Genomic DNA, 16,836 nt, shown 5'->3' with positions numbered 1-16,836 from the left:
TGTTGCTATTTTTCCTTCTCCAAGCTTGAGTATGGTATTACCATTAAAAAATAGATTGCAGTAACTTCTTTAGTGGCCAAAAGAGTTATTTTGAGAAAATGGAAATCTGCAATTCTTCCCTCATACACAGACTGGCTTAGTGAGTTCTCTACTACTACCATAATGGAAAAAATGACTGTCTAATAGGACTGCTCGGAAAAAATATGATGATGTCTGGTTACATATGAAACTATTGCATACTTTTCAATTTAGTGTATATTAGTCCCTGATACTCGTAGGTTATGTTCTCATTGATTTATTTATTTAGTGACTTTAATTATTGATGCCCTGTATGACTTCTACACAGGTTTTTTGTTGTTTTTTTGTTGGTTTTTTTCCCCCAGGTTTTTACAAATAAATAACCCTGACTATTGTTATCTAAATGGTATTTCCATCTTGTGCATGTATTTAAATCTGTTTTGTTTTATTATGTGTTTATATTTTATATAAAAATTGTAAAAGTAAAGTTAAAAAAATCAAATCTACGTGATCCTGATTTAAGGCTGTCACTTTTTTCCATAGAAAAGGATTTCCCATCCTTTATTTTTCCATGCTACTAACATTGGGGGGATCCGTTCTTTTCCAAAAATGAGCTCTCCCACATCTGATTGCTAGTGGTAACGGTGTTTGCAGTAGGTCCTTGCCCAAGCCAGAATTCTCCTTTGGATTGTAACCTAACAGAATTACTGCGGGAGCCTCAATGTAGTTGTCTTGAAGGTTCTATTTATTAGAATACCCTATGACCTAAAGGCATTCCCACTGGATACGATCCTCTCCGGCATTTGACTCCCATTCTCATATATCTTATTATGGGCCCAATTTGCCTCTAATGCTCTGAGTGTTCTGAGTTTTATTACTGCTTGATTCCTTACACATCTTCCAACTGGTGGGAGGAAGACTCTTGTCCCTGATGGAGAACAGTGGCACACAGACAGTTTGTAGCAGGGGGTCGGCCCTTAGCAATAGTCCTGGCCAGGGAAGCAACTCATGCAGATGCAAAACGGATCAGCTCTGATCTATAAAGCCCTTTGCTGCTAATCCATTCCTCCAGTTGTTTGATAGGAATGATGCTGCGGCAGGAGGTTGCCACATCTCTCTTTCCCTGTGGACATTGGTTTGGCCTAATAACAAATGACACTTCACCAGCGAGATGATGAGGCTCCTTCCAGGTGCAAGCTTGAAAGGCAGGCGGCGTCAAACTGACCACGAGGCCTGGATGCTTCAATCCTATCAGGTCGTTGCATGTGCATTGATTATTGAAGAACTCTGCCTCTAGAACTCTGCAAGCAGATCACTTGGTGACCGCCTACCTTCTTTGTTGTTTCCTTTACTCCGAGGTCACGAGCCCCCATGGAATAGACTCTTACTTACAAACGAAAAGCAAATACCTCCCTGCTGGATCTACCATCGGTTGCTATCCGGCGTCAGTAGCAGTTGGGAGCACTGCCGGTGGAATACTGCAGCACTTCCTGAGAAGGAGATGCCTGAAGCTCTATGGGAAGAACACCTGGAAATCCTCTCCGAGAAGTGACACAGCGTCCTGGGAATGGGTGAATTGTTCTCGCCTGAACCTTTGTGACTCCTGTCTCCCGGAAACGAGGAGCAGCAAATCACTGCACCTCAAGTCACTTCAGCTGAATCGTTGAGAGTCTCCACGTTCCCGCTAGACTCTTCTGCCGGCCAAGGGGGAAGGTTGGTGAGCTGGGCTGTGCAGGAGTGTGGTCAGAGTACAGAAGAGGGAGGCAGGACTCCTGGGTTCTCTAGGCCTGCTCTGACACTGACTTGCTAGGGGACGTTGGACAAGCCACTTCTTCTCTCTGTTCCTACACAATTATCTCCTCCATCGGGGGGTTCTGAATGTTTCTAAAGCCCTTTTCACCCTTCAGGGAGAGCAGCTGAGCATGTGTGTGTGTGTATATACAGGGAAGGGGGGCAGACCTGAACCCTCCCCGACTTTCCTCTGGGAGGGATCTCCCACTGAACAGGGAGCCAACAGCAACAGGATGCTTCCTCCTCCTGGAAAGCAACGAAGCTGCTTTCCCTCCTCGCCAGTGTCCTCGCCTGGACCAGTGCTGAAGTGTCTTTCTGTGGTGTCAGTGCCATCCTGCCTGAGCTGCCCGCATGGCTTCACTCCTACCCCGTGACCCCGTGGGGAGATTCAGGAGGTCCTAGGTCCATGTCTGGGAGCTGTTGGGAACAGGGAGGTTCTGTTGGCCCAGGAGTGAGTGGCAGCCATTTCCCCCCTCCACCGTCTAGTGTGCGGACGAGAGCCATGTCACGCAATTATTTGTATTGCGATAGCACCTAGGAGTCATGGACCAGGACGCCCTTGTGCTAGGCACCGTCCAATCACATAACAAAAGGCATGTCTGAAGATATGTGCCATCTCCCCAAAGAAATGTGAAGTCCACTGGCCTCTTCTTACTCAATGTAATGATAATCCCACCTAGCTCTTACATAGCACTTAGTATGAAACCCGATCCAAGGCCATTATGTAATTATCTCTACTGGCTCGTTGATAAACTGATCCCATTTGCACTTCCCCTTCTGGAAACGTGGCCAAACCCACTGCCCTCAACACAGCCTCTCACACCTCAGCCTTTTAGCTCTGAGTAGGAACTTGAGTGGCTCATGGATCACTTCCAGAAGAAGCAGTGAGATTGTAGGGGATTTGTACTAACATAATTAAGAGGAAGCCTAGATCATTAAAACTAATATGCCTGACCTAAGTGAGGAGAAAGAAGTGCTTCGCGGAGACCTCATTGTGCTGTGAAATATTCATCGGTCTAAATATTTCATTGGGGAGGCCGTGGCCGCCAGTGCTAGGCCGGATGCTAACAAATCCAGATCTCCGTCCCAATTCTGAGGCAAGCAGCTGAATGTGTGTGTGTGTGTGTGTGTGTGTGTGTGTGTTTTACATCATTGGATGAAAACTGCAAAGCAAAATGCCCAGCAGAACCTGCTTCAAAATTAAAGATGTTATTCCTGAAACAACTGCTACGACTCCTTAGCTTCAAGCCGACCGGCCTTAATTATTCTTTACCTGGCAGCAGTGCCTAAAGCCTGCAGCTGAGATCAGCGCCCCATTGTGCAAGGTGCTGTACAAACTCATAGAGACCATCCCTGCTCCAGGCGGACAAAGGGCAGGAGGGGAAACTGAGGCATAGAATAGGGAAGGGATTTGCCCAATCTCACAAAACCGGTCAGGAGAAGAGCTGGGACAAGACCCCAGGTCTTGTGGCTCCCCAGGCCACTGCTGCAGCCAGGTGACCATGCTGCAGCCCAACGTCAATCTCTGAGCTGTGGATTTTCACCAAACCAGCAAATTTTCTTCCTGCAGCACCGACCGGCAGATTGACTCCATGAGAAGCAGGATTAAGCTCTTTGGAAGAGTCCAGCTTTCCCTTATACAGATCTGTGGGTGGGCGTCTGCAGTGGAGTTCCTGGAGACTTTGGGGAGGGGGCAGTTGGCTTGAGAGGTGGAAGATCTGTGAAAAGCATCTCCTAAGCAGGGGTAAAAAGCTCCAGGCCGCAGGCTGTCGGACTGCTCCCTGCTGGATTGTGAGGCATCTTTCCAGCACGTGGCTGGGGGGCGTGTGGGATGCACACACACGCGTTCTCAGCCCCAGGCAGTCCGACTGGGGGTGGGAAGAGTGCAGGAGCAGATAATGCCTCACGGTTCGTGGATGCTTCCTGACCCGGATTCTTTTCTGCCTTGAGCATCACTCGTCTCTTTGGATCTGAGCAGCTCAAAAGACATCAGAGCGAAGCAGCTATCCTTGCTCAAGTGACTCATATGTTTGTCTCGTGTATGTGGGTCGTATGCACCGTTCCCCGGGACTCGGAAGGGACACGAGGCTGCCCAAAGCACTGTCTGAACTCCCAGTGACTGAACCAGCACGTCATCCGTAGTGACTCGGCTACCTCTCTGAAACCTGTCATCCGTCGTGAGTGTCATCGCAGGGGTGTGGAGTGCAATGCAGGGGGCTGTAACCATCCCCTCTCCCCCCCCGGTGCAATGCAGGGGGTTGTAACCATCCCCTCCCCCCCGGTGCAATGCAGGGGGCTGGTAACCATCCCCCCCCAGTGCAATGCAGGGGGCTGTAACCAACCCCTCTCCCCCCCGGTGCAATGCAGGGGGCTGTAACCATCCCTCCCTCCCCCCCCCGGTGCAATGCAGGGGGCTGGTAACCATCCCTCCCTCCCCCCCCGGTGCAATGCAGGGGGCTGGTAACCATCCCTCCCTCCCCCCCCCCCCGGTGCAATGCAGGGGGCTGGTAACCATCCCTCCCTCCCTCCTGGTGCAATGCAGGGGGCTGGTAACTATCTCCCCATAATTTTTTCTCTTTGAGCAGGACTATGGGTCTGAGTGACATGGTGCCACCTCTGGTTAACAGCAGGGCCACCCCCAGATTCACTGCCCCCATAAGGAAAGTCTGTGGCATGACCTGGGCTGGAATCTGGGCGGGATTTTGTAGCTAACACCCTGATTCTGCCAACCAGCACTGTGACAAGGCTCGGGTTTGACTTGTTCTTTTCATGACAGCAGCCGCCCCCGCCCCAGTCCTGCCCTGCTTTGCTCTGGTGGGCTTCTCCACTTTCCTGCTTTCAAATGGTGCCCGAAGACCCTTCTTCTGTTGCATGTTAGCGGTCGGACAGCCCCTGCCAGAGACCCGCCCTGCAGCCTCTTGTCGGCTCTAGGTTTGACATAGCGTATTAATAATCTATTGCCATGGTAGCATTTGGAGAGCTCGTGTGGCGCCCCCAGCTATAAATACCAGCAGGATTATTAATCACTGTGCAGCACCTGGGGGCGGGGCAGGAGGGGGGGGACCCTTCCCACGCGTGCATTTAAGAAGCTGCTGTGCTGCGTCTCTGCTCTCCCAGCTCGTCTCCTGCTAACCTCAGCCGGGGCTGCCCAGGGTCAGGCCTCCCAGATCTCAAACACAGCTTCCCTGGCGGTTGGGACTCGCTATAAATACCGCCAGCAGCAGGGCATGTTTATACAGAGCAGCTCACACCCAGCCGTGCACTGGGGACTGCTTGGCTGGAGACAGGCTTAGCAGGAGTGGGTGGTTGCAGCGTAGTGTCTGTTGAGGCCCGAACCCCTAGGCCTCACGGGCCCAGCAGTGGCTCCTGGTAGCTCGCAGACAGACAAGCTAATGTGCCCAATCGGTTGTCCGCTTGACTGGTTCTGCAGTGGACCTGCTCAGGGAGCGTGTGAGGCTCTGAGGGAAAGCAGCAGCCGGGGGAGAAATGCCCAGCAGCGGGAGAAGCGAGCGAGCAGCGGTGAGCCAGCGCCACTCAGGTTCCATTGCTCACCCAGGGCACGTGGTGATCAATGAGCTGCTGTGGCTAAAATCAGCCCCCTGGCAGAGTGGCCTCTGCACGGACCCCTCTCTTGCTCCGCTGCCTAACCCTGCCCAGGTGGGCTCATCCCCCGGGGTAGAGGGATCGGCCTTAGACAGCTCTTGTTCCCCCACCGCACACATTGTCGCACCTGCCTGGTTAACTTTCCCACATCTGACTGGCGACGCACTGGGGCCTCCAGGGCTGCACCCGCGAGGGCCCTGAAATATTAGCAATGACGCACCAGCCCAGGGAGGGGTCCAGATCTGCAGGAAGAAAAGGCCCAGCAGAGACTTGCCCTCTGCAAACAGGGGCTCCTCCTCTGTTATTCTCGTTGCAGCATTAATAATGGACGTGCAGACCTGGTGCTAACTCATGTGGGCAGGCAGGAATTTTCCTCATATCACCCAAGACCCCTCTGTCCCCTTCGCTGAAAATTCCAGGGCTGCGCCCACCAGCCAGCAGCAGAACTAGTCCTGCCCCCGCTCCCTTCCTATGACCAACTCCCGTCATCGCTACATACCCAGAGCACCATCCTCCCTGCCGTCTCTGACTGCCCCCCCCCAGGCGCCATGTTCTCTGATGACCCCCGTGCTACAGACCCAGGAATCCTGGAGGCAGCTTGCCTGGGGGCTCAGGAATGGCATTGGAGTTGGCAGGTCAGGGCTGTGTGCATGGGGCAAGACCTTCTGCGGTGGCTGGAGCATGTCCAGCATCTCCTGCCTTGACTTCCAGGTCCAGGGCAGGAATTGGTGATGCTAGGCAGCGCTGGCTGGGTTTAGTCAGTGATGGAGCTAGAGAGAGCCACGGTCTGTCTGTGTCCCCAGTCCTGTCTCTTCTCCGCCATGAAGGGCTCCAGGGCCCACAATCAGACTATGCCTAAGCCTGCTCGTGGCCACCGGCTGCAGGTGTCTGGCTGACCCAGGAGGCTGCCCATGCCACTGACTGAAAGGCAAAGGGCAGTATCCGAGGATGCCAATCAAGGGCCATAGGAAGACAGGAGTACAGTCTCTGGGCTCTGTAACCTCCCTCAAAGGCCCCCGAAGGACTGCAAGAACTGCTAAGGGCCCCACTGACAAAGCTCCGACATATGCTGATTTCTGCAGACAGGGCCTTCCTTCCTGAATGCCAACAGGCTTTCCGAGCTACCTGCCTGGAGTAATTTCTACTTAGAATAACCTTTGCCACTGAAGTGCTTTTAAAGGGGTTCAAAGCTGCCAGCTATCGAGATGTTATTGGTGCCTCGCCACTTGGGCCGTCTGCCTGTGGGATTGTCCTGCCCTTTGTTGTGTTGTTCAGGCTGGAGACCAAAGTGACGCGATGGCGACTCACAACTCATCTCTGTCAGTTTCCATCAGGCTTCTGCGCTCATTTCAGCCAAATGCGCGGCCGCCCCCCTGCCACGTTTGTAGCTGGGCTGCAGCCCCAACCTCAGATCCAGTCTGGGTCAGGCAACATCTCCCACTGTAAGTTCAGGAGACAGCGGGCTCTACCTTCTTGGTGTCGTCCCTTGGCTTTAACAGTAACAGAGAGCGACAATGCAGTGACAATGCAGTGGGAGAACTCCAGGCAGCCTGCACTTATGGGAATGATGCAGGGGAAGAGTCCCTCTCCTTTCTTCTCCCTTTCCAGATACCTGTCTGTTCGTCTTGCTCCCCGTTTGCACCAGGAGGAAAAGCTTTCACTGTCCTGTCTCATACCCTTGCGGAAATCCTCTGCTGCAGTTTAGGGCTCTCTGTTGATTTGCCACGGGAGACTAGATTCATGAGGGGAAGGAGGAGAAAATCTGTAGGCATCAGAGGTGGGGATGGAAGCCTGGCTTCTTAGTAGGTTGGGTTTGGTTCTCTCTTCAGTTTAGCCTCTCGTTCTCAACCAGTCCCTCATCCCCAGTGCACGCCTGTTGTGACACACGGTGGTGTTTCCCTGCTTATTCGATCTCAGCGGGATGTTTGCAGCAGAAACGGTGAACCAGGTGCAAACGCAGAGTGTCCTAAAGAAAAGTGGGAGCTACATGGTATTTCCCTTCTCCTCTAAAACTCTCCCCCAGAGTGTCGCTTCTGGCACCTGGAGGAATTGCCTCCACTTGCCCAGAGACCAGCTACCTCTGGGCTCACTCAGTCTCCATTCTGCCCGAGCCAGAGCGGAACAGTTATGCGCAGAGCTAAATGGTTGGCAGCAGTGGTGGGATTTAAGGGGTAATTACGGCTGCTGTGGTTCTCCAGGAGGAAGTGGAAATGTGCACACACCACAGTCAGCGTGTTTATTTTCCCAGGGGTGGCAGTTTCTGCCTGGGGAGGTCAGAGAAGCCCACAGAATCCTGAAGGTCTGATCTGGGAACATCAGCCTGGGTTCAGGGGGCACCTAGTGAGATGCGGTGTTGAGGCCTTGCTGGCAATACACATGGTGAAATAGTAACTCTGAGCCCAAACCCAAAGCAGCTAGGGGGCACTTACTCAGGCGAGGGATCAGTTCAGCAGAGGATGCAGAGTCCATGCCATTATTTGTTTGTTCTTCACGATTAATATTCTTTCCCCCCTAAAATAATTACATTAATGGGCCGTGCACGTGATCAACCCTACGATAACACACCACTGTTCCAAGCAACCCTACAATAACAAACCAGTAAGTGCAGCTCAGTGCCCAGGAATGAATTTATGATAATAACCCACTGCCTGCGGCTCAGCGTACGTGAGGAGCCCTACATTAACAAACCAGCATTCACAGCCCAGGGCGTATAAGCAAACCTACAATCACAAAACAATAGCAAAGCCGTGTGCATGTGTGATCAAAGGAGACATACTCTGGTAGGGAAACAGCCCGTGTTTGAGCTTCCAAAGGCTTATCTTGTAAAAGCGCAGTGAGGCTAAAGACTCCTTTTATGTTTTCTGACAGATACCTTGACAAGTGCCTGTTTTACAGTGAGCCCCGGTAAAACGTTGGCACCCCAGTGGCAACATTTCAAGTGTCCATTAGCAGGAGCTTATCCAGTGTTAAAGTATCATAGAACGAACTAACACCTCATGTGACATGGGCATGAATAGTAAATGAATTCTTAATGGCTGGTTGGTGGCCTTGCCAGGAATCCTCGATGAATTCCATAATACTGGAACACTTGGACTATGCCATCCCTGCCAGCCAAGCCATACCGGGACAGCAAATGCAGATTATGGTTTAAGGATTTTATAATCTAATCTTTATTTCCGCCGTGTGGCCACCTTGCCTATTTCAATGCAAGTGCTCTGGGACTGGCTCACTGTGTGTACGCAGATCACTCCCTCCTTCTGTACACCCCACAATATGAAACGCTTCTCTAGTGACCGCTTCTTAAAATAAAAAAGAGAAGGGGAGAAGCCGAGTGGAACAATGGCAAAGCAACAGTCTAGTTTGGTCTAGTGCAGTGTCTGTGAATAACAATTTCCTCTTGGATGCTGACCCCGGAGTGAAGTGAGCAGCAGTGTAGCGGCTGTGTAATTGCAGATGGGGAAAGCACTGGTCTGGTGTGCGAATCATCCTATGAACAAAGCAGAGGGTATATTATGTTTTATTAATCCTCCAGGACCTAGGTTTATTATCGAGGTGGTGCTATGCCCATGAACAAAGGAACACAGGCGCTGGGGAATGAAAGGCAGCCCGCGTCAGTCACTTTCAGGAGGTGGGGGGAGAAAGGACTCCAGAGTGGATTGAAGAGAGGCAAATAGAAATGATCTGGTGGAGGGAGGGAGACTCCGATCACTCTCTGGGGTGGATTGCAAAGGGACGAGGAGAGCAGTGCGTTGCTGCTGTAGCTTTTTTTGCTCCTTTCCAAGAGCAGACCTTTCCTCCTGAATCTTTAGAGCTTTGACTAGTTCCCCACCACCCATTTAGCTGAACCTAACCCTAACATGTGTCCTTTGGTAGAAGAGGAGAAGGCCCATTTCTGCTCTCCTGCATTTAGTTAATATCATGTTGTTGCAACTGGTTGCTATCCCAGCAGGGTGGAACCTGTTCTTGAAGATGGTACATTTAGCTTAAATAACAAGCGAACGTGCAATCTCAGTTGCAAATATCACGAGAGCTATAAGGAAGTGACAGGCTTTTCAAGTCAAATCTGTACTGCCTGGGTCATTGTTCCTGGAGGGCAAGGTAATTTTTATTAGGCTTTTTGGACAGTACCACAAGATTTCTTGAACAAACTCAATGGCTGTTTCCCCTGCAGTTGCTTGATGGTGGGTCCTGCATTTTAACATGAACTTAACAGACTATTTAGTTCCGGATCCTGATTTATAACCTCTTGGGGGGCAGGAATGAAAGGAGGGGTTTTATTGGTGTTGTTTCTATGGTAACCATGGTTGCTCAGAAGCTGGAACATGAAAAGAAAATGGTGCATTTTTAACCAGAAGTGTCGTCAGGGCGAACGGCACACACAGTGTTTATACACTGTATGCACCAGCCCCATCCGCACTGCCAGGGTAACAGTCTATGCCACCCAGCCCTGCCATCCTTATTTTGGGACCACCTCTCATTACAAAGACCATCACTCACATCACATGCTCTGCTACATCCAGGGTTGCACCTAGCTTGGCAAATTTAGGACCAGCAGGATGGCCCTGTCACAGGTACCTACAGCGGGAGTGCTAGAGTAGCCAAGACTTGGATGCTTTTCACACAGCCCAGAGTAGGAGCAAAGGGACATGGTGGGGGAAAAAGCCAAGTCTGGAGGACACTGCAGTCTCCATGTCTCACCAAAGGTAGAGCTGCAATATCAGTGAATTTTTATTGGACCTGTGTTTGCAGTCAATGTTCATTACAGGAAAGAACGAGCGTTGGGAATGCTCCCTCTTGGCTAGCGAGAGCTGTGTACACCTTACAGAAATTAAGCCCACACTTTCTCAAGCCCTGGCCTGTGCTCACGATTTCTCTCTTTGTTATTGTGGGTCTCAGTTCCTGTTTGTGTAGGTCAGTGCCCCACGTAGGCTGAGCTGTGTCTGCAGCTGCCATTTTCAAGGTGTGTCAGCTTCCCCAGTATAACCCTGCTGTTTGCCTGTTTTGCCACAGGCTGACACTCGGTGCAAGCAGTCTCAGGACCCATGCAAAATCAGCTCTTGCTTTCTGTCTTCGGTGGCATTTGCGTTCCCATTTCCAGCGCCCTTGGGGCAGAAAATGGCTCTGTCACGTCTCTTGTCTGCCATGCGTGGGAACAGCTGCTTCTTGTCTGGAGGGAGCACATCACATATTTGTTTTCTGTTACGTGCTGGGTTCCAACTCCTGAGCTAAAACCATTGCTCTGTTCTTACTCTGGGGTGGATTTCAGGAACTCATCTGGAATACACACACGTGCCTTGGCTTCTGATACCAAGTGGTGCTGAATGCGGAGCAATCACAGGCAACAACTGAGCAAAGGCTTGCAGTGTGGCTCCTGGCCCCTAGGGCTGTGATTGATTCCCCCTTGTTTTCCACTGCCGGCCACGGGATGCACTGACGTTTTCTCTTCTCAGTTTGTATGAGTGTGTTCTGGCCAGGTGAGAGCTGCAGTAACCTGATTTCTGCCGGCTACCTGTCCAGCCTGAGCCACTCTCCACCTTAATAACCACACCCGGCTCTGTGGCTCTCAAAGCACTTTACAGAGGAGAGAGAGTATCACTGGCTGGGATTGTCACTGAGGGCCTAAGAGAGTTAGGCACCCTCCCCTGGACTCCTGAAGTCCCCAGGCACTATTGTACAAATGGGGAAACTGAGGCACCAAGAGGGGAAGTGTCTTGCCCAGGCTGGTCAGTGGCAGAACCCAGGTCTCCAGATTGCTCCAGTCAGGGGGCACTGTTGTCACTTAGGGTATGTCCTGATTGCAATAAATGATCTGCAGTGCAGAGTCTCAGCGCCCAGGTCAGTTGACCTGAGTTGCAGGGCTAGAAATACCAGTGTAGACATTTGGGCCCAGGGCGGAGCCTGGGTTCTGAAACCTGGTTATGGGGGAGGGTCTCAAGCTCCAGCCTGAGTAGAAATGTCTACACTTATTTTTAGCAGCTCAAGGGCCACCAGCCCAAGTCAATTGACCTGGGCTCTGAGACGCAGTTTTTCTTTGCAGTGTAGACGTACCCTTCATCTTACTCGGCCACCTCTTGGAAGTGAGAAGTGTTTCCCCTGGATTCCAGGAGCTCTCAGATCTGGTCTCATGGGATCACAGTCAGGCCAGAGGGGAACAAAGGAGAGATCCCCTGGCCCTGGCCCAGTCTGGCTATCTTCCAAAGTTGTCCCTGATCCCGTCCTGTTTTCTCCTCCCGCATCTCCTGTGCCTGTGGGTGGCCTGACGCCACCTTAGCGACCAGTGGCAGAGCTTAGCCTGCCGTTTTAGCCAGGCTGTTTTCTGGGTTCAATGAGCAGACCTGCATCCGTTGCGATCCTATCTGCTTCCACAGGGGTCTAGCTTCCAAGTGAAATCTAACATGAACATGTGTATGGTGGGTTTCAGAGTAACAGCCGTGTTAGTCTGTATCCGCAAAAAGAAGAACAGGAGTACTTGTGGCACCTTAGAGACTAACAAATTTATTAGAGCATAAGCTTTCGTGGACTGTGTATGGTGGTAATGAGTCACTCAGGTCATCAGAGCCCCAGTATGCCAAGGGCTGTACAAATACACAGATGGTAAATTACCATCCCTGCTTCAAGGAGTGTACAAAACGCATGGGGATTGCAGGCTGGCAGAATGTCCTTACCCAAAGGGAAATTTGGCCAAGCCATTGGGGTTAATGCCCACCTGCTGGGAAAACCCGTGAGATCTTTAAAAAGCTCAGGGGTTGATGTCTGTCCCCTCTGAAAGACTTCATTTCTAAACGTCTTCAGGAAGACGGGTTACAAAGCTCTTTCTTTCCAACTTCCAAAGGCTGGATGTGCCTCTGAAGTTTGCTGTTTGCTGGGCGTGAAATATGTTCGCAGTCTAATGAACTAGTGAACAAGTTAAACGCCATGAAGAGATGACCTGGTTTTGTGTGGTGTTAGAGGCAGCAGAGAGCAAGGACATAGGCTGTTTGGTTCTAGGACGAGGAAACCATTAGCATGAATTTAAAGCCCACTGGGTTGATTTTTTTGTCCACTTGCACAGTTTCTAGCAGTCACATTACTAACTCACAGGAACTTATCACCTTCCCTCCGGAGACCTTTCTGGGATAGAAAGGAATTACGGTCCAGAGATGATCCCCTGCTCACAGACGAATGCAGCCAACAGGAGCTGGGAAGGTTTTAGCCAGGAAAAGGAAAAGTGATTTAAAAAACTCCCCAAAGGTCCCATTCAGAAGAAAGATCATCACAAACGTTGGTGTTTTGCTGAATACACAGAGGAAGAAATCAAGCACTTGATCAAGTGCTCTGGGTAATGGTGAAGCCCGACAGGAGATGTACATGGAGAAACAGGCTGGCACTAAGATGTCATCATGTCATCACACAAAGATGTGACACTGAAAGAATTTTCCCATGGCAGGGTGTTGAGATGCCTGGTTTGAAAGACGGTCCATGGTCATTGTACCTTGGCAAGACATGTTCTCCCATGAAGGAAAAGTGGGGGAAGAAGGAAGAGATGTTTTACAGAGGATAGAGACCAAAGCAGTAGCGATGATAAACCAAGGCAAAATACCTCTTTGAGAACATAAAAACAGGATCAGTGGAGAATCCAGCAGTGTGACAGGTCCACATACAACTGGGGAGACCCACATTCAAATCCCGGCTCTGCCACAGACTTCCCATGTGACCTTGGACAAATCACTTAGGCCCAGATCCACAAAGATATTTAGGCTTCTAATTTTCATTGATTTCAATGGACGTAGAAACCGAAATGCCTTTGTGGATTTGAGCGTTAGGTTTTCTGGGTCTCAATTCTCCATCAGTAAAATGAGGACAACAGCACTTCCCTTCCTCACAGGGGTGCTGCGAGAAGAAATCCATTACAGATTGCAAAGTGCTCACATACCACAGCGATGGCACCTTAGGTAGCTACAAAGACTGAGAATTAAATACCAGACACTGGGAAGCACAGCTGAGGGGAGCTAGATGGCTGCATCCCAGCGCTATCTGTTTGCACCACGAATTAGCTGGGTTTTTCTTTTTAGATGCTGTCCCAACTTGCACCCTGAAGGTGTAATATTAAATGGCAAGGCTCATCTGGCAGAGGACAGTGCGAACCTCTGGAGATGTGAGCGGCACACCCATCTGCTCTGCCCTGAGAGCAGCTAGGAGGGTGGTGAGTTGTGATTGGCTAAGAATTGTGCACAGCCTATTATGGTGTTATGCTATCTTCCACCCATCCCTCTTGTTTCTCATCCACCTGCCATGTCTTGTCTTTTAGGCTGCAAGCTCTTTAGGGTGTGTTGGGTACAGCAGGGGTAGTCAATTAATTTTTGTCAAAGTCCAAATTTCCTGGTCAAGGTCCAGACTCCAGAAAAAATAATTAAAAAATAACAACAATGATAATAATAAGTAAATAAAAAGATTTTTGGATCCCGTTCAAAAGAGTCTGGCAGTCCGGATTTGGCCTGCAGTCCACCTATTGACTATCCCGGGATACAGTATGAAAATTACAAGCTATCACTGTAAGTATGAGGGGTTTCCTGGACTTGCTTCCTGTCTGGGGGACGTTGTAGGGAAGCATCCGATCTGGGTCTTTCAGCAGTCAGTCTGCAAAGAGCCAACCTAGGGTAAGGTTGGGGGAGTTGTACCTTAGGGAGCAGCCTGCTTTATCTCTCTGTTGTGGGCTCTCGTGTGTTAAGGTTCTGGATTTTAAGAAATAAAGTCGTGTTACCTTGCAAACTTCCAGCAAAAGTATTTTATGTTTTTTCTAACTTCTCTGTTTGTGTGCCGTAAACATACAGGGACCATCATTTACGATATGTCTGGGCAGCCCCTAGTGCAATGGGTCCCTGGCCTGGCTGGCCTGCAGATGCTACCATAATATAAATGTTTAATAATAACTGCACTGCTTGAGCTCAGATTTGATCATAATAAATAACTAGATACACTTTCAGAACAGAGAGAGAGAGAGATTTATGAAAGCTGGTCAGAGACGGGAGGGGGTTGCATGCACCACAGCACAGGTGTTGGGGGGCAGGGACGGCTGTGCGAGGGGAGGCAACGCCGGCCATGTTCCGGAGTAATAACAGGCTAGCATTTCTTTAGGTGAATGCTGCCAATGGAATTAGTCTAGTAGCAGGTCCCACTTCACAGCAGTAGAGCATCTTCTGCGAAGTATGTATTAATGAGAGAACTTTCAGGCATGGATGCGGTAACTAGGTACATTTTATCTTCAGTGGAGGCGCTGAAATGCATCAGAAGCATCTAATGGCACTTGTATTCGTTACATAATCCCGTCATGCATGTAATACATTTGCTATTATCACTATAGCCTGAATACTGATAACCCAGGGGACTGAGTGACAGGTGAACCATGGGCTAAAGATTTAACAGTGAATGTAAGCACCATAACGTGAAAGGGAAGGGATGGGGGAAGCCTAGTATGACAGTTCTCTGTTTCTAATTTCAGGGCAGAATAAATGTTAAAAGCTCTGTTGGGAGACCGGAGACAGGATGTGAGATTAAAAGAAAATCCGTTCTATTAGTGAGCACTCTGGCTACTAATTCGGTGAAAAAATATTTGGAGGGCTGTTAAGATTCCAAAGGTACTGCTGGGCATTGTGAGTCTTGCATGACGGGACATGAGGCCCCCACGGGCGTCAGACCCCACCACCTCTCATGGGAAAGGCATTGTTAAGTAATGGCTTCTCCTGCAGTACTCTAGAACGTGCCGGTTACCCAGGGCAGTTTATGCATGTGAAACAGTAGGACAATTGGACAGGCAGTGGTACATGATGCCACCGCTTCCCAAAATCAGCTTGATTTCTGAGCTGAGCAAGTGGGCTGGGGGATGAGCAGCGCTCGGCTCAGGGGCTGCCTGTTTTCATGTTCACTGTCCCGTTAACACCTCTGTGTGTGTGTCCTTTCAGACGAGTGCAGTGCTGTGTTCTGGAGGCTGTGGTCTCTTGGCCCTCAGCTGCCTGCTGGCGATCATCGCTATATTCCTGCCCAGCGGGCTCTGTGAGAGACGAGTGTGCACCCTGGCTGGCTACATGCAGACAGCAGCGGGTAAGTGACCTGGACACCAGCCTCAGCGTTTTTTCTTGTGTCCTATGTGGTTAAAATGGCGTTGTTATTTTCCAGTACAATTCACTGCACAGGGACTCTGGCCAAAGCTGTCACGGAAGTCAGTGGGACAGTGAATGCTCAGTGCCTCTGAAAATGAGGCCACTTATTTAGGTGCCTAAATACGGATTTTGATGTCTTGCTTTGGCACCCAAGTCTGTAGATTTTGGCTACGGGTCTTGCAACACCAAATTGGACCATCAGCTCTGGCATCCTCCACCTAGTAGCGGCCAATGCTTCAAAGGAAGGCAATGTGGAAGCATACATGGAAATGCTAATACATGTGAAAATAACATTAAGGCCCAAGCTGCAATGCAGAAACTCTTCAGGACGGCAGGGTCTTGCTTACAAAAATGTTTGTCAAGAGTCGTCTTAACCAGATCCTTTTGTAACGCTGGTTTCTTAGTGGCAATGATTTGTATCACCAGGAAATTTGCTGCTCCCTTCTGTTAATAATTTTTATTCTGTCCAGCCAGTTAGGAATGTCTCAACTCACAGGTTTCCTTTTATTCTTATTCTTATTATTTATTCTCTACCCAACTTTTGCTGTAGCTTTCCTTAAAACACCAGCGAGATCATGCTATAATTGTGGACAGTCTGGTAAGCCCAGGTGAGATCCATTTTATAAAGAGGGGTCTACACAAAGCTTGGAAAACACCTGACCATTGTGAGACATGATGAGATCTGTCAGGTGTTCCAGCAAGTTGTGGTCCATACTGTACTCCAAGGAAGGGATGGAGTTACTGATGGTATCGTCCCAATGAACTCAGATACGCCTCTGTTTCTTTAGATATATTGACATCTGAATGTGAAGCAGTTGCTGAGTTTATTGGTTTGGTTTAGTTTGGGTGCGAACACACCGGTGGGCCAGATTCTGCTTTCTGTGCTGGTGCAGTCACTGGCAGAATGGCCACATTTCTGGTAGAGCTAAAACTGGCTCCGTGGGCTCAATTGTATTTTCCCCCAGACACGGCAGGAGCTAGCCCTTCTCTCTTGTTGTTAGGGCATGTCTGTTGTTTCTCCCTCACTCTGCTGTAATAATTTGCACTTGCATAGCATCTTTCATCTGAGCATCTAACAGCAGTTTGCAAACACTAATTAATTCCCACAGCAGCCCTGTGAGGTAAGTAAATATTAGCCAGTAGGCGATGCTTTGCTGCAGATAATGTATCTTTTATGTGAATTACCGTATTGATTCTTGTAATAGGATTTAAAATTTAATTAAAATAAGACATTATCCATTGGGTGGGAGAGAGGGGAACAGTGTCTTTATTATTATTATTATTTGTA

General features: G+C 49.7%; 1 protein-coding gene across 1 annotated transcript in view; it reads left to right on the top strand.

Annotated features, from left to right (window-relative positions):
- The window catches only part of LOC128825602 (LHFPL tetraspan subfamily member 7 protein-like), a 166,147-nt gene that overhangs the window by 28,854 nt on the left and 120,457 nt on the right, over nucleotides 1-16,836 (top strand). Inside the window, exon 2 of the mRNA XM_054008242.1 lies at nucleotides 15,351-15,489. Within this exon, the coding sequence (XP_053864217.1) occupies nucleotides 15,351-15,489 (139 nt within the window). The remainder of the gene's footprint in view (nucleotides 1-15,350; nucleotides 15,490-16,836) is intronic.

The sequence above is a fragment of the Malaclemys terrapin genome, chromosome 18 (assembly GCF_027887155.1).
Source record: "Malaclemys terrapin pileata isolate rMalTer1 chromosome 18, rMalTer1.hap1, whole genome shotgun sequence".
NCBI classification, from domain to species: Eukaryota; Metazoa; Chordata; order Testudines; family Emydidae; genus Malaclemys; species Malaclemys terrapin.
This window is presented reverse-complemented; position numbering and strand designations above follow the sequence as displayed.